The 20,812-nt window shown below is 41.6% G+C and overlaps 1 protein-coding gene across 1 annotated transcript in view; it reads left to right on the forward strand.

Annotated features, from left to right (window-relative positions):
• NALCN (sodium leak channel, non-selective) overlaps positions 1–20,812 on the forward strand; it is a 582,786-nt gene that overhangs the window by 73,483 nt on the left and 488,491 nt on the right. Inside the window, 1 exon segment of the mRNA XM_040336161.1 lies at positions 122–250. Coding sequence (XP_040192095.1) covers positions 122–250 — 129 coding nt within the window.

The raw sequence follows: 20,812 nt of genomic DNA on the forward strand, positions 1-20,812 counted from the left end.
ACTAGGAAGATGGATTGTTACATGGCAATAGATTTTACTACTGTGGTCGGTTGCACACTGTATTAATAAAAAAAAAAAATTGTATGAGGTATTTTACATAAATTATACTATTTTATTACAGGCGCTCAGGGGAACAAATCTGGAGTGTCTCCATATTTTTGTTATTTTTTCTTCTCCTCTATGGAATTCTTGGAGTTCAGATGTTTGGAACTTTCACTTATCATTGTGTTACAAATGACACACAGCCAGGGTAAGTGATGTGTTTTTATTCATACCTTTAAAATTATTTGGGTTAGTCATTTTTGTATTTTAGTAGAAATCTACCAAAAACCCAACAATAACTGGTATTGATTAAAAGGCACTTTAATGATGTGTTCTCACATATTATTATCAATGGTGCTTGACGCATAACTTTATAAACCAGATTACAATAGTAAGGTGCTTTTTAGTCCTGAAGACAATTATTATATTTCACTGCTGTAAGTACTATATAACTAAGAGGATTATTTTTTGCTTTGGTTTTCTGATATAAAAAGGTTTCTAGAATACATTTTCATACAGTTTTTATAGTCCACATTTTTCCAGGAGAAAGCTGTGATTTGAAAATGAACCCTTTACTTGCCATTGCTCTGCCCGCTGAGCCATCATTGAAGTTTTGATGTGTAGCAATAAAACACACGTCAAGCACTTCAATTTCTCCAAATCTATGTATGTTTTTTAAAGCATAGATCCCATAATCGTAAGATGGTTTCTATAATTTACTAAATACAGTATATGTTTAAGGAAAATCACCTAAACCAGAGATTCCCTTCTGAGTATTTTAAAAGGTAAAACATTGCAAATTTGTGATGGGCATTCAACGGCATAACAAACTTAATGGGTTTGAGAATGACCTACTAGTGACCTACTAGTGCATGCACAATCCAGCACGATTTTCAGTCTATTCAAATGAATGGGCTAAAAATTGCACCAGATTTGTACGGAATTAGCAAAGGAACATGGACCAAGTCCCTGTGCGATTCAGGTGTGAGCTGCCCCAAAATTAATAACATTTGTATGCAAAGTAGGAACTACTGTAAATTTACTGATGCCAGAAAGAAAAATTACTTTTACCGCACTGGTGTTTTCCTACGTAAAAATCATGAGAAAATATATGGACTTTACAGTGGGAGGTTAATAATTAAAATTACAGACAGCATGTTTCTTCGTGTCTACAAAGTAGATCAGATATTAACGTGATCAGTTTTCTTGAGACACTAAATAAACCTTTTAGTGCATACATTTTAGAAAAGAGACAGAATGTTTTCTGTGTAGTGTTATATAGCTATAGTTCCATTAAAAAATAATATAACAAAATATGAAATAAGCTGAACACAAGTGACTACAAGATATCTGACTCAAAAGTGTTCTGTGTGTTCTGTGGAGGACTTCCCCATGACCATTATTTGCTTGTACCCAGCAAGAGTTCACAGTGTGTCTGTATTGACGCAGTTGAGTGGAGAAATTCAGAGAATTACATTTGGAGTGGACACTGAAGCTGCCTGTTGTGTACAGTATGATGTATTTGAAAGTATTACTAAGCAATCGAACAACAGCTGGAAAATGAAGTGATCCAGCAGTCATGCAGTAATGACTGTTCCCCAGATGTACACATTATCATAGATGGTTTGAATAAGCAGCCTGCCATAACAAGTGAAGCATTTTACTTTCTTTAAAACCTTGGTTTTAACTATTTTATAAGGATATGGTTGGAAGGAAAAAACTGAAAATTATTTTATCTCAAGCTTTTTTTTTTTTTTATCTTTGTATTTGTTAAGGGCACATATGTCAGAAAAAAGAAAAACATACAGGCAGTTATAAGATATTGAACTAAAGTCATCAGGATTCACTACATTTTAATATCAACTATATGAATCAAGGACACAAATTACACTTACAGCTGTGGCCAAAAGTTTTGAGAACGACACAAATATTAAGTCTGCTGCCTCAGTTTTTGTGATGGAATTTGCATATACTCCAGAATGCTATGAAAAGTGATCAGATGAATTGCAAATAATTGCAAAGTCCCTCTTTGCCATGAAAATAAACTTAATCCCTTAAAAAAAAAAAAAAAACAGTTCCACTGCATTTCTGAAGAAGGCTTCAGGACACCCAATAAAGTTTAGTTTATTCAGCTGTGGGATCAGGGCACCACCAGTGCAGAGCTTGCTCGGGAATGGCAGCAGGCAGGTGTGAGTGCATCTGCACGCACAGTGAGGAGAAGACTTTTGGAGAATGGCCTGGTGTCAAGTAGGACAGCAAATAAACCACTTCTCTCCAGGAAAAACATCAGGAACAGACTAATATTATGGCACAGGGATTGGACTGCTGAGGACTGGAGTAAAGTAATTTTTCTCTGATGAATCCCTGTCCCGATTTGTTTGGGGCATCCGGAACAAAATCTGGAGAAGAAAAGGTGAGCACTACCATTAGTCCTGTGTCATGCTAACAGTAAAGCACCCTGGGACCATTCATGTGTGGGGTTGCTTCTCAGCCAAGGGAGTGGACTCACTCACTCACAATTTTGCCTAAGAACATTTTGCCATGGCTAAAGAATGGTATAAAAACATTATTGGAAAACAAGTTCTCCCAACCATCAAAGAACAGTTTGGTGAGTACCAATGCCTTTGGCATGATGGAGCACCTTGCCATAGCTTGGGGAACAAAACATTGACATTTTGGGTCCATGGCCAGGAAAATCCCAGACCTTAATCCTATTGAAAACTTGTGGTCAATCCTCGAGAGACAGGTGAACAAAAAGAACCCTACAAATTCTGACAAACTCCAAGCATTGATTACGCAAGAATGGGCTGCCATCAGTCAGTATGTGGCCTAGAAGTTGACTGACAGCATGCCAGGGCGAACTGCAGAGGCCTTGAAAAAGAAGGTTTATCACTGCAAATATTGACTCTTTGCATAAACCTAATGTAATTGTCAATACAAGCCTTTGACACTTATGAAATGCTTGTAATTATACTTCAGTATAAAATTGTAACATCTGACAAAAAGATCTAAAATCACTAAAGCAGCAGACTTTGTAAAAATGTATATTTGTGTCATTCTCAAAACATTTGACCACGGCTGTACATTAGAAACTGTTTACATGTTGTACTGTTTAATGAACGCTGGAGTTTTGCAGTATATAAATGTGATAAAATAAACCTGACTAGCCATAAAATAAATATATATCCAATGTCCATAGGTGTGCGCAGCGTATGGCATTAGGGTGTGCCCCCCCCCCCAAAGCTCAAGCACTACTGATCACTCACGATGTTCATTCAGAAAAGGAAGGGGATGGTCAATTACATATTTACTGGCCCCTTCCTGCACTCATCCTAAAACATCCTTGCAGCAACAGCTTGCGGAAGAGGAGGGAAGCTGGTAGCACTGCAGGGGCAAGGGGGAGCCAGGACAGTAGGGGGAATCTGTGCAGTAAAGGTTGATTAGGGTGTGCCTGGGCACACCTGGCACACCCTGTGCGCACGCCTATGCCAATGTCCCTGAAGTTACATAGTTATAGTAGGTGAGGTTGACGAAAGACACAAGTCCATCAAGTCCAACCTATGTGTGTGAGTATTACATTGTATATCCCTCTATGTTGTTCATCCTTCCCTGAAGCTATATCTATTCGGTTCTAATCTCTTATGATCAGGGCCCTCTTAAACCCTTTGTATTTTATTGTATTGTAACTGTACTGTCTGCCAGTATATTGTAAAGCAGTGCGCTATATACCTGTATATCCTGTATAATAATAATAAAATAATACCTATGTTCTGTCATTCAGGTATTATGACAAGGAGTGGGGTTTGGCACTGGAAGGTTACAGGGCTTGATCTTGACTGGGTGTTGACTGTGTGTAAAAGGTTGTTTGTGCAGTTTTGGCTTAGGATATAAGGCATTCCACATATGGGGATCAGTTTGAGGATTAACTGCATAATTAACTTTTTAGGCCATGTTCGGTTCACTTTTACGTAAGTTGCCCTGCTTTAATGTCTCTGCAAATATCTGCTGCTTTCAGTCCAGTTTTCTTTAAGGGGTTGTAAAGGTTTGTTTTTTATTTTCTAAATAGGTTCCTTTTAACCACTTACCCCCCGGACCATATTGCTGCCTAAAGACCAGAGTACTTTTTGCGATTCGGGACTGCGTCGCTTTAACAGACAATTGCGCGGTCGTGCGACGTGGCTCCCAAATAAAATTGGCGTCCTTTTTTTCCCACAAATAGAGCTTTCTTTTGGTGGTATTTGATCACCTCTGCGTTTTTTATTTTTTGCGCTATAAACAAAAATAGAGCGACAATTTTGAAAAAAATGAATATTTTTTACTTTTTGCTGTAATAAATATCCCCCAAAAATATATAAAAAAACATTTTTTTTCCTCAGTTTAGGCCGATACGTATTCTTCTACATATTTTTCGTAAAAAAAATCGCAATAAGCGTTTATTGATTGGTTTGCGCAAAAGTTATAGCGTTTACAAAATAGGGGGTATTTTTATGGCATTTTTATTAATATTTTTTTTACTAGTAATGGCGGCGATCAGCGATTTTTTTTTCGGTATTGCGACATTATGGCGGACACTTCGGACATTTTTGACACATTTTTGGGACCATTGGCATTTTTATAGCGATCAGTGCTATAAAAATGCATTAGATTACTATAAAAATGCCACTGGCAGTGAAGGGGTTAACACTAGGGGGCGGGGAAGGGGTTAAGTATGCCTGGGTGTGTTCTTACTGTGGGGGGGGGGTGGCCTCACTAGGGGAAACACTGATTTTCTGTTCATACATTGTATGAACAGAAAATCAGCATTTCCCCTGCTGACAGGAACGAGAGCTGTGTGTTTACACACACAGTTCCCGTTCCCCGCTCTGTACCGAGCGATCGCGTGTGCCCGGCGGCGATCGCGCCCGCCGGGCACACGCACGGGAGTCGGGGGCGAGCGGGGAGCACGCGCCCCTAGTGGCGGCTATACGATAGGACGTATAGCTACGGGCTCTCGCCCAGGAGAGCCGACCTGCCGCCGTATAATGACGGTGCGCGGTCGGCTAGTAGTTAAGCTAGTGCATTGTTGGTTCACTAACCTTTTCCTTCGATTTCCCTTCTAAATTTTATTTTTCTTTGTCTGAATTTCTCACTTCCTGTTTCTCCTCAGTAAGCTTGTCCCCATCATCCAAGCTGTTCTGGGGGTTATATAGTGTGCTCGCCCCCTCCCTTGGCACTACATCCCTGCGGGGAAACTTGCTAAAATCATATATAGTCTGGTTTCAGTTTCCTAAGTGTAGCTCAACAGATCTGCTGCTGGATGCTTGCAGTTGGTATCCCTGATGCTTACATTGCTTTATTAACCAGTTCCCAACCTGCTCACGTCTTTTTACTGCGGCACAATGGCACCAAAATCCCATACCTGTACAAGGCGTGCTCCCGCCGGCAGGGGGCGTGCCCGCGACCATCGGATTTGTTCCAGAACCTATCAATCTTCAGGTCCAGGCCAATGATTTCTGACCTGGACCTGCTGATTGGTTCTGGCGAATGAAATGCTTCCCCTGCCTGTGTTTACCCTTACAGGCAGGGGAAGAATTTAATTTGTTCAAAGTGATGTCATCTTCCCTCGTGGAACGCTTCCAATCCAGAGAGAGGAGAGGAGACCTGTAACTGTAGGTTTCACCAACACTACACTGACACCAGTACATGTAGGTACACTTGTCACCCTTCAATCACCCCCCGATCAGCCCCCCCCAGTTAACCCCTTCACTTTCTGTCGCAGTGTCACCCAGTGCATTTGTCAGATTTTTCACTGATCACTGTACTGGTGTCATTTGTGACACTAATCAGCATTTGGGCAGTTAGTGGTAGACCCAGGTAGCTTTAGGGCACCCCCTAACCCCCCCCATAAAGGTTTAACCCCCTGATCACCACATCGCCCCAGGCAGTGTCAGATTTGTGCCAATAGCGATAACACCTTTCTTAGTAGTATAGTGTCTGAATGAATCAATACTGTATCTTTGTTTTGATCAGATCTATACTACCGTCCCCAATAGTTTAGGGTTATCAAAAACTCAGTGTTAACAGGATCAGCCCAGATACCTGCTAGCACCTGCGTTTAGCCCCTCAGCCCAGCCCAGCCCGCTCAAGTGCAGTATCAATCGGTCACTTTCAAAACACATAACTTCAGCATTCGCAGAGTCAGGCCTGATCCCTGCGAACGCTAACAGTGTTTTTTGGTAGCGTTTGAAGCAGTCGCTGACAATCGGGTGCTCTTTTTTTCCTGTGCGTTTCACTAGTTGTACCAGTAAATTTAGAGGCCACAATGTCCAATCGAAGGCACACTAGTGAAGAGGTCTACACGTTTCTGAGCATGACAGATGAGAGTGAAGAGGAAGTCACCCATCTTTCAGATTCAGGCTCAGTATACAAACCTGTAGACAACAGCGGCACCCTGACAGATAGCTCTGACGGACCAGTGGTCCCTGCCAAGGTCAGGCGTACTCGACCCCATTGCTCATCCTTCTGGGGAACTTGCAAATTTGCAATTTTTGGGTACATCACAGAAGATTGCAGGAGTCTGAACAGATACGTGTCTTTTGCACTATTGGACTTTTTTGCATGTGGGTTTTTGTTTTGTTTTTTTGACGTATAGATATTTTTTTACTTTCTTGCATGATATACTGTATATACTACTTATTAAAGCAGCCTGCTGCAACCTGTTTGCAAACTTCATTTATACAGAAGCCACTGCCTGTTCTCCCTAGTAATAGATATGGACTTGACTTTTGCACTTGCAGCCCAGGCCTGCAGACGACACGGGAGAGCTCTGTGGGCTTCTGTTGTTCGTTTGAAAGCTGACCCTTGTCTGGGTATTGAGAGATTCTGTCAGCAATCCTGATAAACATATGGGACGGGCTGTAAAGTTTACAGAGAAGCTCAGCAAATTACACTGTGAGACCCATTCTCCGTGTTTAATCTGCAAAACAGTTTGACAGTTGGGTGCTCTGGAATGCTGGCGGAAACAGAAGATGCACCAACCACAACTGTGCAATACCACAGCACCCAAGGAAGGAGTCTTTCCTTGGGTTTGTAGATATCTGCCAGCACACCAAGGATCATCAGTTTTGTCTAAACGTTTTTATTCAAAGAATTATCACATCACAAAACGGTTTTGTGATGTGATCATTCCTTGAATAAAAAAATGTTTGGACGAAATTGATGATGCTTGGTGTGCTGGCAGATATCTACAAATCATATAGGTTGCAGTATTCAGCTGGCGGTCATTGCAGAACCCAGTATTTTAAGAGCTTATTCCAGGAACGTGTGCGATAGGAATATGGTATTGATCAGAGAACCAATAAGCTGGAACGAAGTAGTAACTAAGTAGTAATTTCTGAAAAGGTTTAAGATCATCCCTGAAATAAATCCCAGAGTACAAAAGACTTTAGCCCCTGTAATAGTAAAACCATTTAATTTTCCCCAATATAGTGTATAGGATTCCTGTTGTTCCATGACAACCTGTCTGTGTGCCGTCTTTAATATTGATTGGGCCCTGGGAAAACATTTTCTTGACCCCCCCCATCTTACATTCTGAGATATACAAAAAAATAGCAGGTCGGCTCAAAATCAGTTTAGTGCAGCAGATCACGCAGCAATTGAAATTGGTTGCCAGAGATTACAGCAGATCACTACTGTTCAACAATTGGTTGCTACTGACTGGGTTGCTAGGGGTTACTACACACATTACCGCTCACTGATTGGGTTGCTAGGGGTCACTACACACATTACCGCTCACTGATTGGGTTGCTATAGGTTACTGCACATCACCGCTCACTGATTGGGTTGCTATAGGTTACTGCACATCACTGCTCACTGATTGGGTTGCTAGAGATTACTACACACCATCACCGCTCACTGATTGGGTTGCTAGAGATTACTGCACACCATCACCGCTCACTGATTGTGTTGCTATAGGTTACTGCACACATTACCGTTCACTGATTGGGTTGCTAGAGATTACTACACACCATCACCGCTCAATTAATGGTTTGCTAGAGATTACTACACACCATCATTGCTCACTGATTGAGTTGCTAGGGGTCACTACACACATTACCGCCTACTGATTGGGTTGCTATAGGTTACTGCACATCATCACCGCTCACTGATTGGGTTGCTAGGGGTTACTACACACATTACCGCTCACTCATTGGGTTGCTATAGGTTACTGCACATCACCGCTCACTCATTGGGTTGCTAGGGGTCACTACACACATTACCGCTCATTGATTGGGTTGCTAGGGGTCACTACACACATTACCGCTCACTGATTGGGTTGCTAGGGGTCACTACACACATTACTGCTCACTGATTGGGTTGCTATAGGTTACTGCACACATTACTACTCACCCATTGGTTGCTAGAAGTTACTGCACACCGATTTACTCAGTGAGCTGCTATGGTCCAGCCGCTGCTGTATCAATCCACCCCCCTCTGCTGCTGACAGAAGGGTGAAGGAGAACAATCACAGCCCGCTTTGTGGCTTTCATCTTAGCCCTGTTGACCGGAGAAATGGCGGGGGGGGGGGGGATACACCCCGTGACCAGAGAAATGGAGGGGGGACACTCACTGTGACCGGAGAAGGGGCGGGTGAGCGAGGGAACACTGAGCTGCTCTGTCTCACTTCCTGTAACAGCCGCTGGTCACTGTCATAAAGAGAATCGGGACAAGCGGGCTCCGGCACATACAGCCCACAGCATAGGTGTGCGCAGCCTATTGCATTAGGATGTGCACCCTTAAGCTCAGAAACAGATGCGTGTGTATGCATATATATATATGATCCCAGCACATTGATCTCCCTGCTGGTACAGTGAAAGAGAAGAGCATAAACACTTCTCGTATAGCAAAGCCAGTAAGAGGGAGATCTTTCCCATGTTCCTGCTGCTACACAGAGTGATAACACCAATGTGCATGGGGTGATTAGGGTGTGCCTGGGCACACCCGGCACAGCCTGTGCGCACACCTATGGCCCACAGATTGCCTCTCCCCTGTCACACTCAACCCGCCAGGAGAGCAAGTGGGGAATCGGCTGCACCTGCTACATGGGACAAATATTTGCAGGCAGCGTGGGCTCAAAGAGCAGTTGCTTTTGGGGGCCCCCAACAATGATTGGGCCCTGGGCAACTTCCCCTTTTGCCCCGTGGTAAAGACGGCCATGTGTGTGCATGTACTGATACTACCAGCTTGGTAGAGCTTGGGCAGTGCTGAAACATTCATGTTTTACCAGCTGCCAATAAAGTTAATTCAGCTGGCTGCACATACACTATAAAGCAATCTAAATGCGTGCTTGTTTTGGCTTAAATTTTGAATAACAGAATGTAAACTTTTCATAAAATGTGACTACAGTATATGTAATGTAATATTAATATTCTTGCTTTGGTATGTTTAAGCCAAACCATTTTGCAAATAAATTGGATGCATATTGTACTACATACTGTATATATTAATAAAACAATGTATAGAATATTTAATAATCAAGCAGACACGTCAAAGCAAATTGGGCAGAAATAATAGCCTTTGTGTATAATCTGTATGTATCTGGATTTTTGCTTAGTAAAAATAAAGGAATAACATATTCACATTAATAAAACTATAGAGCATTTGAGTCTGATCAGGGAAACTGGGTGATTCACTTACTGATGTGACAGAGGTAGATAAATGGGGAAGGAAAATATCAAATATCAGCATTTATTGTTATTTTGCTCAAAATATGTGGGTGAGCATAAGTCAGCTAGAATATTGTTCAAGAAACCAAGCTGATGAGGATATTTATAAATCTTGGCATACAGCAAGAAGAAGCCTAAATAGAGGTACAAAGTATCCTATAGTGTATGGTGCATGGAAATGGAATCTCGCGCCAATATAAATAAAATAAATTAAATTAACAATATGTAGATAGCCAAGCTGCTCTCTGTGAAATTGCATAAATGCAATTGTAAACAGTGGAGTGAAATTTAGAGGCGCTAGCTGATAGTGTGTGTACACTAAATAGATAATAAAAATTGTATGCATCAAATGATCAAGTTAAATGAGTGAATAAATCAATAACATGTGAATAAATGGTGACCATATATATTAAGAAACCACAATAATATTTGGAATTCAAAATGTGGTAGTGCACAAAAAGAAAACAATAACAATTGTACCAAAACTAAAACTAAAAATAAAGTCCATATATATATGTGATGAATCTTCAAAACCATAGACAGAGGATCTTCCACCTTCACCAAGATAAAGAAAGACCACCAAAAGTGCTCATAGATGGCACCTTACCGCAAATAATGGACCACTTTAATTAAAAAGAGGTCAATCAGGCAGATAAAGATAGTATTCCAGACCCAGATCTCTCAGTCACAGTAGTCTTGATAGAACAATACACTCAGAAGCCACTGAACATGGTGCACCATGTTCAGTGGCTTCTGAGTGTATTGTTCTATCAAGACTACTGTGACTGAGAGATCTGGGTCTGGAATACTATCTTTATCTGCCTGATTGACCTCTTTTTAATTAAAGTGGTCCATTATTTGCGGTAAGGTGCCATCTATGAGCACTTTTGGTGGTCTTTCTTTATCTTGGTGAAGGTGGAAGATCCTCTGTCTATGGTTTTGAAGATTCATCACATATATATATGGACTTTATTTTTAGTTTTAGTTTTGGCACAATTGTTATTGTTTTCTTTTTGTGCACTACCACATTTTGAATTCCAAATATTATTGTGGTTTCTTAATATATATGGTCACTATTTATTCACATGTTATTGATTTATTCACTCATTTAACTTGATCATTTGATGCATACAATTTTTATTATCTATTTAGTGTACACACACTATCAGCTAGCGCCTCTAAATTTCACTCCAGTGTATGGTGCATGTATACATAGAAATGCTACCACAGTCTTTTTTTTTTGCACTTTAACTTTGAAAAGTAAAAATTTTTTTTCTGCCAGTTAATACAGCCCACATAACATTATGCACAGCTCTTCCACTCACTCTCGTGAGAGTTTGCCAGGAAGGGAGGGGGGATGAGTCATAAGAGAGTCAATAAGAGTTGCAGAGCTGGAGGTGTGTGTCTGTGTGTAAATTGAGGAAGTGAATAGGCAGCAGCTTCAGCTGCCCACAATTAAAATTGATGCAGTCAGACTCAGTGGAGTGAGATTTCTGCAGCAAATTTTTTCAAGTACAGAATCACAGTATATATAAAATAATATGCAAAGTGGTTGGAGGGAATCTTCAGAATGGCAGAGATGTTTTTAATTACAAATTAGTGAGGAGACTGCAGTTCCTAAAACGTGCAGATTGAGTTAAAGTGTAGGTGTCTTGCGGTATCTGTTATGCCGCGTAAACACGATTGGAAATTCCGACAAGAAAACTGTGTATTTTTTCCAACTGAATTTTGGCTCAAACTTGTGTTGCATACACACGGTCACACCAAATTCCGACCGTCAAATTCGATGAGCCGAGAAATGCGTCGACTTTTTCTCCATTGGAATTGCATACAGAAGATCGGAATTTCCGGCAAGAGCTTTTCCCGTCTGAAAATTTGAGAACCAGCTTTCAAATTTTTCTTGGCGGAAATTCCGACAGGAAAAGTCAGATGGAGCCTACACACGGTCGGAATTTCAGACCAAAAGCTCACATCAAACTTTTCTTGGCGGAAATTCTAAACGTGTAAACGCGGCATTAGTCTTCATATTAATTCCTGTGTCCCCTCAGTGTGCCTTGAATCCTAGACCAAGTCTGCATACAGGGCTTCAATTTATCTCCCAGTGAAGTTTAAGGTCTGTCCTTCGACAAAACCTTTTTTTAGTCAAGCCACCCCTTCAAATTCTGCACAGTCTTGAGGCACCCCATTCTAAAATATATATAAAAAAAAAAAAAAATTTTTTACATAACATAACAACATCCACACACATGGCACCCAACGTTAGAGGTGATTTATTACCTCCACCCTTGCAAACTGGCACTGTTTAATATTGCAGCGTTTCTCTTCTCTCTTGTTTTCACTCGCTCCCTCACTCCCTAATACGATGCCAGCACTGACAGAGGGACAATCAAGGATGCTGAGCAAGTGCCTGACGTCCCCTTTATTAACTGATTATGTAATTGGTTGTTAGGATGCTGGCGGCTAGAAGGTTGTAATGGTACACAATGAAAACATGTGGCTTTGTGTATCTAAAAGGCAGGCTTCATCCACCCGCTGGCCAAGGCACTCCTGAAGAAACCTGAAGGCACTCCAGGTGAAAAATATTTCTTTGGGTACATTCCATTTCAGACATTATCAACCTTAACCAATCAAGTACAGTTCACCCTAATAAAACATATGCCTTTCAGAAATTTGCTAAGATTTTTTTTAATGCTGTGTATCTACACAAATTTCTATCACCTGCTCCAGTATGATTCATTTGCCTTTGGTTCATTAAAAGCAGTTGCTGACACTACTGACCAGTTCATGCTGATAAGGCAAGCCTAATCATTAGCCACTAAGAATAATAATTGTGATGACACAGTGTATACATGAAAACAGGCTACTTCATAAACATTGCTTGCATATGTGTAAATGATAATGATCATCTTTGTATGCTGTGCAGGTTTTGAGAGATTCTGGGCAGACAACTAAAAAAAAAAAGCGTGGACTAAATAGTGGAAAAATATATACAGTGGGTACGGAAAGTATTCAGGCCCCCTTAAATTTTTCACTCTTTATGTTGCAGCCATTTGCTAAAATCATTTAAGTAAATTTTTTCCTCATTAATGTACACACAGCACCCCATATTGACAGAAAACACAGAATTGTTGACATTTTTTGCAGATTTAATAAAAAAGAAAAACTGAAATATCACATGGTCCTAAGTATTCAGACCCTTTGCTGTGACACTCATATATTTTACTCAGGTGCTGTCCATTTCTTCTGATCATCCGTGAGATGGTTCTACACCTTCATTTGAGTCCAGCTGTGTTTGATTATTCTGATTGGACTTGATTAGGAAAGCCACACACCTGTCTATATAAGACCTTACAGCTCACAGTGCTCAGAGACAGAATTGTGGCAAGGCACAGATCTGGCCAAGGTTACAAAAAAATTCTGCTGCACTTAAGGTTCCTAGGAGCACAGTGGCCTCCATAATCCTTAAATGGAAGACGTTTGGGACGACCAGAACCCTTCCTAGAGCTGGCTATCCAGCCAATCTGAGCTATTGGGGGAGAAGTGCCTTGGTGAGAGCGGTAAAGAACCCAAAGATCACTGTGGCTGAGCTCCAGAGATGCAGTCAGGAGATGGGAGAAAGTTGTAGAAAGTCAACCATCGCTGCAGCCCTCTACCAGTCGGGGCTTTATGGCAGAGTGGCCGACGGACTCCTCTCCTCAGTTCAAGACACATGGAAGCCTGCATGGAGTTTGCTAAAAAAAACACCTGAAGGACTCCATGATGGTGAGAAATAAGATTCTCTGGTCTGATGAGACCAAGATAGAACTTTATGGCCTTAATTCTAAACAGTATGGGTGGAGAAAAACAGGCACTGCTCATCACCTGTCCAATACAGTGAAGCATGGTGGTGGCAGCATCATGCAGTGGGGGTGTTTTTCACCTGCAGGGACAGGACGACTGGTTGCAATTGAGGGAAAGATGAATGTGGCCAAGTACAGGGATATCCTGGATGAAAACCTTCTCCAGAGTGCTCAGGACCTCAGACTGGGCCAAAGGTTTACCTTCCAACAAGACAATGACCCTAAGCACACAGCTAAAATAACAAAGGAGTGGCTTCACAACAACTCCGTGACTGTTCTTGAATGGCCCAGCCAGAGCCATGACTTAACCCAATTGAGCATCTCTGGAGAGACCCTAAAATGGCTGTCCACCAACTTTTACCATCCAACCTGACAGAACTGGAGAGGATCTGCAAGGAGGAATGGCAGAGGGTCCCCAAATCCAGGTGTGAAAAACTTGCATCTTTCCCAAAAAGACTCATGGCTGTATTAGATGAAAAGGGTGCGTCTACTTAATACTGAGAAAAGGGTCTGAATACTTAGGACCATGTGATATTTCAGTTTTCCCTTTTTATAAATCTGCAAAAATGTCAACAATTCTGTGTTTTTTTGTCAATATATAACATAGAGTGAAAAATTTAAGGGGGTCTGAATACTTTCTGTACCCACTGTAACCACATGAAAAGGGAGAGTATTTGAAGTAACCAAATAAAAAACATCCATGGTATTATGTGCAGCGCTACCCCATGCAGGGGCCGCTAGTATTATCGGGTCCCCCGTTCTTACTTGTACTTGGATAATGACCTTGGACCCTCTCACACCTCAGGTTATACCACTTTGAGCTCTGGGGGTTAACAATCTCACCACACATAAGGGTTACCTTTAAAGTTAAACTTAAGACTCAGTAGTAAACAACTATGTATATTGTTCTTTGAGAACAAATAAAGCAGAATATACCAATGCAGGATGTAATAGCACAAGAAATACTCTGATGTTGTTCTTAGGTATAGCAGAAGCTAAACTGAACTTTGACTCGATAAGCATACACTGTAGCTTACCCCACTCTTTGTTCAGCAACAGGGGACCAAGGGTATGAAATTAACAAGGTTTGGGGAACTAGGTTGCCTGTGAGAACTCATAGTAATGCAACGTACACACCATCCGAAAATCGGACGACAGATCGTCCGACTTATTTTGTTTACTAGTCGCAAGTAGAAATTGAATAGGTTACTAAAGTCACGAAAATTCTCCTACGGCAGAAAAAAAATCGGAAGTGATGTGTTGTAATGTATTTGTGTTGTATTTTCGGATGACAACTGTACTGACCAAACGAAAATCGTACGATCTGGTATCGTATGAGGAAAATTTCCGTGCATGTCCGATAAAATATCAGTTGAACTAAAATGATCGACTCGTCCAGCCCTGTACTAACGATCTGATTATCTGATCTGATTATCGGACGATTCTTTCCTATGCAGAAATAGAAAGCCTGTGCTAAGAAACAAGTACTGTAAATTATATACAGTTCTTTTGGATTCAGTCTTCTGTCAGATTCTGGGGCCCTTGATGACATTGATGTGCTTAGATGGTAAATCTTCCTGCACACAGTGAAATCGCAAAAAAAACAGTTTCTGGGTGCATAGGGGTAAGCCAACTCAAGTAGTATTTAACAAAGTGCTTGCAGGTGTTAACTCAGCAGGACAGTATGGATTGGGCTTAAGATCAACGGTATAAAGCTTAGAAGATGCATATATTGAATCCTATGGAGATGTTTAACAAGACAAATGGTGGGTTAAAGACCTGCTCCCCAGCTCTACGATCTGAGCAGCAGACTGTAGTTGTGGAGGGGCTCCTCTGGGTTGAATGTTGTTTCTGTGTGTTGTTTTCTGGCAGCTCCCTGGTGGACAGACAGCTGAATGAGTTCTCAAACCGAATATAGGCTTCTCTGATACTGGCCGACACAGTGTCAGACTTGGTACATTGTGCTTGGGCCCCCCTGTGGCATATGGCCAGATATCTCAGCAGAATCTGTACAGCAGCAGCCACTTTTAAATGGTCTAAAGAACCCAGTGTATCTGAAATGCTCACAGTGGATCTCCGGTGAAACAGGTTTGCCAGCTGCTCAGCGATGAAGTACCCCTTGCTAGCCCCCAGCAGCAGATTCTTCCAACTATCCTGGCTGGTGGCGATCCTCCCAAAACTTCTGCTCTTTCCTGAGCTTTTTAATTTATATGGCTCTTTGTAGACTTTTCCTGCCTCCAGCTGCACTCGAACTTGTAGTTTTCTCTCTATGCAGCTGTATTGGCTGCCAGCATTCCATGCTCTACCTTTTGTATGTCAGAAGTACAGTATGTCCACGAGCTTCATTTTGTGGCAGAAAGAAGAAAGCTTACTCATGCAACTTTCATAATAACAATAAACGTAATGTTCTGTATAACTCAGTAAGAGCATGTCTGGTTACATATGGCTAACCATCACGCAAAAATATTATATATGATTACTGTGCAGGTCTTAGCATGGCAAAATAACACATGACCATTTTACAGGCCTAGGTACTCTCCATGGTATACATGCATGGTAACAATGCATTGTGCATAGTCTAACGTCTGGCATGGCAGAAAAACAAGATATGGTCAATAAAGTAGGGTGTATGGCTTGTATTTTGGCATTTTTGCCTCTTTGTTGTGATATGTTTTAGACCAGGGGTCTCCCAACTTTCTAATCAATGAGTCCTTTAAACTTTAGGGGGGGGGGGGGCAACTGTAGCCAGTGAGAGTAGAAAATGTCCTAGCAACAGAGGGAGAAAACAATGCCCCATGATTGCTATTAGGGGAAGTAATGATGCCCCAGCGTTGATATCAATGGGAGGATTCGTGCCCCATTATTGGTGTTAATAGGAGGACTAGTGCCCCATCATTTGTGCTGGTGGGAAGAATAGTGCCCCAATGTCCGTGTCAGTGGTAGGAACTATGCCCCACATTTGCTGACAGTGGAGGGAATACTGCCCAAGGGCCCCTAAGGCTTCAGACAAACTAGGGCCTTGGGCTACAGAGAAGAGGGAATTAAATAAGCTCCATCATTGGTGCCAGTGGCAGCAATAATAAACCCTATCATTTGTGTCAGTGGTAACAATATTAGCCCACAGCAATGCTGTCAGTGACTGCAATATTAACCTCCATTGGCATCAGTTGGTGTTGAAAATCCCTACCTCATGGGTGTCAGTGGGTGCAGCAAAAAAACAAAAAAATAAAAACAACATTGGTGTCAATGAGTACAGTAAAAAAAAAGCTCTTGCAGCACTTCAATAGTGACCTGGGAAAAGTGTGTGGGCTGCTCAGGCTCGATAGGGAGGGGGTATGTAGACCATCTGTCCTCAGCTGCTACTAGAGTGCTGGCAGGGCATGGAGCCCATCCTGGCTCCTGCAAAAGTTCAAGAAAGGAAGGGTAACCCCTGGAAGTCACACATCTATAGTGTCCTACTGCAATAAATGGAGTGGCAACCTCAGCCTGGACTCCGACCAGGGGCGTGGACTGGTTGGAGTGAAGGCTGAGGTTGCCACTCGTTTCATTACAGTAGGACACCATAGATGTGCGACTTTCAGGGGTTACCCTTCCTTTCCAGCACTTGCATTGTGTTTGGTATTTTGTAGAGAATTGTCAGTTTGTAGTTTTTTTGTATGTAAACATATATAGCCAGATTCAGAGACGGGCGCATCTTTAGTTAGGCGTAGCGCATCTCATATGCGATACGCCGACGTAACATTGAAAGGCAAGTACTGTATTCACAAAGCACTTGCTCCCATATGTACGCCGGCGTAACGTAAATGGGCCGGCGTAAGCCCGCCTAATTCAAAGTAGCAAGGCAGTGGGCGTGTTGTATTCAAATGAATGCATGGCCGAACGAACGGCGCATGCGCGTGCATGCTCAGAATCTTGTCGCAAATAATTCCTACGATACGACGGCTCAATGCGTACGAAGTGAACCTAACTTACGCCCAGCCCCATTCACGTACGACTTACGTAAACGACGTAAAATCCGACGGCACTCCCGACGTCCATACCCTAAACGACTTAGACCAGCTTTTTGGTGGTTTAACTTTACGCCGGAAAAACGCCTTACGTAAACGACGTAGATTACAGCAACGGGCGCAAGTACGTTTGTGAATCGGCGTATCTAGCTCATTTACACATTTGACGCGTAAATCAACGGAAGCGCCCCTTGCGGCCAGCGTAAATATGCACCCAAGATACGATGGCGTAGGAGACTTACGTCGGTCGTATCTTGGCAATATTCAGGCGTATCTCATTTTAGGAATGAGCGCATAGATACGACGGCGCACATTTGGACTTACGACGGCGTATCTACTGATACGTCGGCGTAAGTCTCTCTGAATCTGGCTAATATTTTGCATATAAACGCATTGGTTATCAATGATTTTTTGCTGACTCTCTGAAGCTAAAGCCAACACTATAATTTAACTGTCATGCAAGAGATCAATGTAGTGTATTATTGGAATAATTCCTGTAGATACTATATCTGAACTAAAATTGCTCATGTTGATGGCTGAACATATTTCTGTTTGAACTGCCCTACCAAAGTGCATTTATTTCTGTTGGTGAATATGAACACCAATGAACAGGTTGCAGTGTGCAGTAACCAGTGCCAACATATCACAGATCATTTTTCTTCGGTCAAACATCTTGGTTGTTACATCTCACCACTGTGCTTGCCACTGCCAAACTACAAAGCAGCCCTGGCATATAAAGGATACAAAATTACTTATTTGTACTGTGCGTGTAAAAAGTGTGCAGTCAGGTGAAATAACACAATGTACCAATTCCAGGCAAAAAAATGCAGTGTCCAGCTGCTACAACTGTAGTAAATTTAAAATGTTAATTTAGTTTGCCCTAATCTGAGTTCTGTGTAATCTCCTGCAGCTAGCTCTTCTGCAGTTCATTTGTTGTGTACATTCTGAAGCACGTGCTTGCAATTTATTTTCTCTCTACTGGTGGTTGAGAAAAATTTCATAGTACTGACATTCTCCTCGGTCACCAGATTAATGGCAATGACATGCCTCCAACCTTTTTTGAAACTAGAAAGAGGGACATTTTTCATGAAGAAATGGGAGAGGGGTCTATAGGAATTCCTACATATAAGCAACTGGAAGAAAATTTGCATTGCCACTGCTAAATGCTCATCTACCATACTAACTCAAGAAAAGCATTTTCCTGCTGGTATATGACCCCGACCGAACAGCAAAATTTGTTCCCGGTGCCTCTTTGGCTTGCTTTCAAGGATCTAGGGAGCATAGTGCTTTACCACTTAAGTTCTCTAGATGAACGTAGTATGTCCAGAGAGTGAAGGGTTCAACATAGGCACATGGCTGCAGAAGCAGTTACAAGCTTGTACTCTGTTCCTTCTGCTGGCTCTGTTCCAACGTGAACCTGGGGGCTGTATCCCAGTATCTCCATAAAGAGTTTGTCACCTTTTAATTTCTATCACATAGGAATTTGTAAACCCTTGTGAAAGCAATAAAGGTACATCTAATAAAAATACATTAAAAATAAAATTAAATCAAAATTAAATAAAAATAAAAAATGCAATGTAAGCCCAGTTGTCTTCAACACACCCACAAATGCAAATGCGCATACAGAGTGCGCGCGTATATATGTAAACTACGATCGCACCACACGTTAGGTATTGCCGAAAATGTCAGATTGAGAGCAATAATTCTAGTGCCATAGCTCGCGGTTAACCATAAACTGATGAGTTGTAAAGGATTTTAGAGCTTTGCCTATGGAGTTTTTTTAGGAACTTTACTTTTTTTAAGATATCATGGATGAATGGAATGAATGTGCTCTCATGGCTAGTTTGAAATGTGAAAGCAGGAGGATCAGCAGGATCACCAGGTATTTCTCACAAAGAAAACTTTGCAGAAAACAGGATTATTTTTAACATAAGTACGTTGTAAAGCAGACGCATATCAAATGATACATATCACATATGAAATGTTGGGGCAGCTTATTCTTTAATGACACTCGATTTAAAACTTGGCTAAAATAGAACTGCATATGATTTTAGGTCTTTTGCTCTAAAACTTTCCCCCTCAAAACAGGGCAGCCATTTGCCTTGACCAGATCCCACATATCACCCATCCTAATGCTGGCCATACACTCTACAAAAAATCGTCCGAACAAACTTTTGAAAAATGAACGTTCGGTCGTGAGCGCAAACGATAGTGCCATCATGTATGACCGATAAATCGGTCAGTGGACATAAATAAAAAAAATTGGTTCGTTTTTTTTACATATACCTAGTGCAGAAAGTTCGGGCGGGAAACGCATTAACCTTCCTATTTATCGTTCGTTGGGCAAAAAATTTCCAAACTTGTCCTTCGTTTTTTCGGCTCAAAAACGTCCCGACGATTATCGATAATGTGCCCATTAACTGTTCGAAAAACGAACGAACTGTCTGAACGACTGATTTTCGCCCGATTTTTCATATAGTGTATGGCCAGCATTATTTTCCCCTTCCCCCCCCAAACCTCTCCCCTCCTCTTTTTCCTCCCTCTTATTCCCATTATGTTCTTTTCTCTTGTTCCCATTATAAACTTTATTGGAAAATACAGATTTCCAGTTGTCTTCCCAATCCACCTACTTATACTATCAAATTATGCGATATTTTATCCCCCCACACACACATACACACACTTTTTTTTTTTCTTATCCCCCTTCTGCTTATTACAATACTTTATGATGTTAAGGCTAGGTTCACACCACGATTTTACCATCCGATAAACGGACCGTTAAATCGGATGGAATCGTATGTGACAAAATCGTATGTAATCGTATGTCAAAATTCTCACTAAAAAATCGGATCCTGATTTTAAATAATGTCTGGGAAAAAGAAGATTTTTGAAGTTATGGATATTCAGGGGAACCCCGCCGGCAATTTAAAACAAAAATGATGTGCGGTTCCCCCTAAATATCCATAACCAGACCCTTCAGGTCTGGTATGGATATTCAGGGGAACCCCGCCGTCAATTTAAAACAAAAATGACGTGCGGTTCCCCCTAAATATCCATAACCAGACCCTTCAGGTCTGGTATGGATATTCAGGGGAACCCCGCCGTCAATTTAAAACAAAAATGACGTGCGGTTCCCCCTAAATATCCATAACCAGACCCGTTATCCGAGCACGTTGACCTGGCCGGCCGCAGAAAAGAGGGGGGGACAGAGTGCGGCCCC

Source organism: Rana temporaria, chromosome 2 (genome assembly GCF_905171775.1).
Source record: "Rana temporaria chromosome 2, aRanTem1.1, whole genome shotgun sequence".
NCBI lineage: Eukaryota > Metazoa > Chordata > Amphibia > Anura > Ranidae > Rana > Rana temporaria.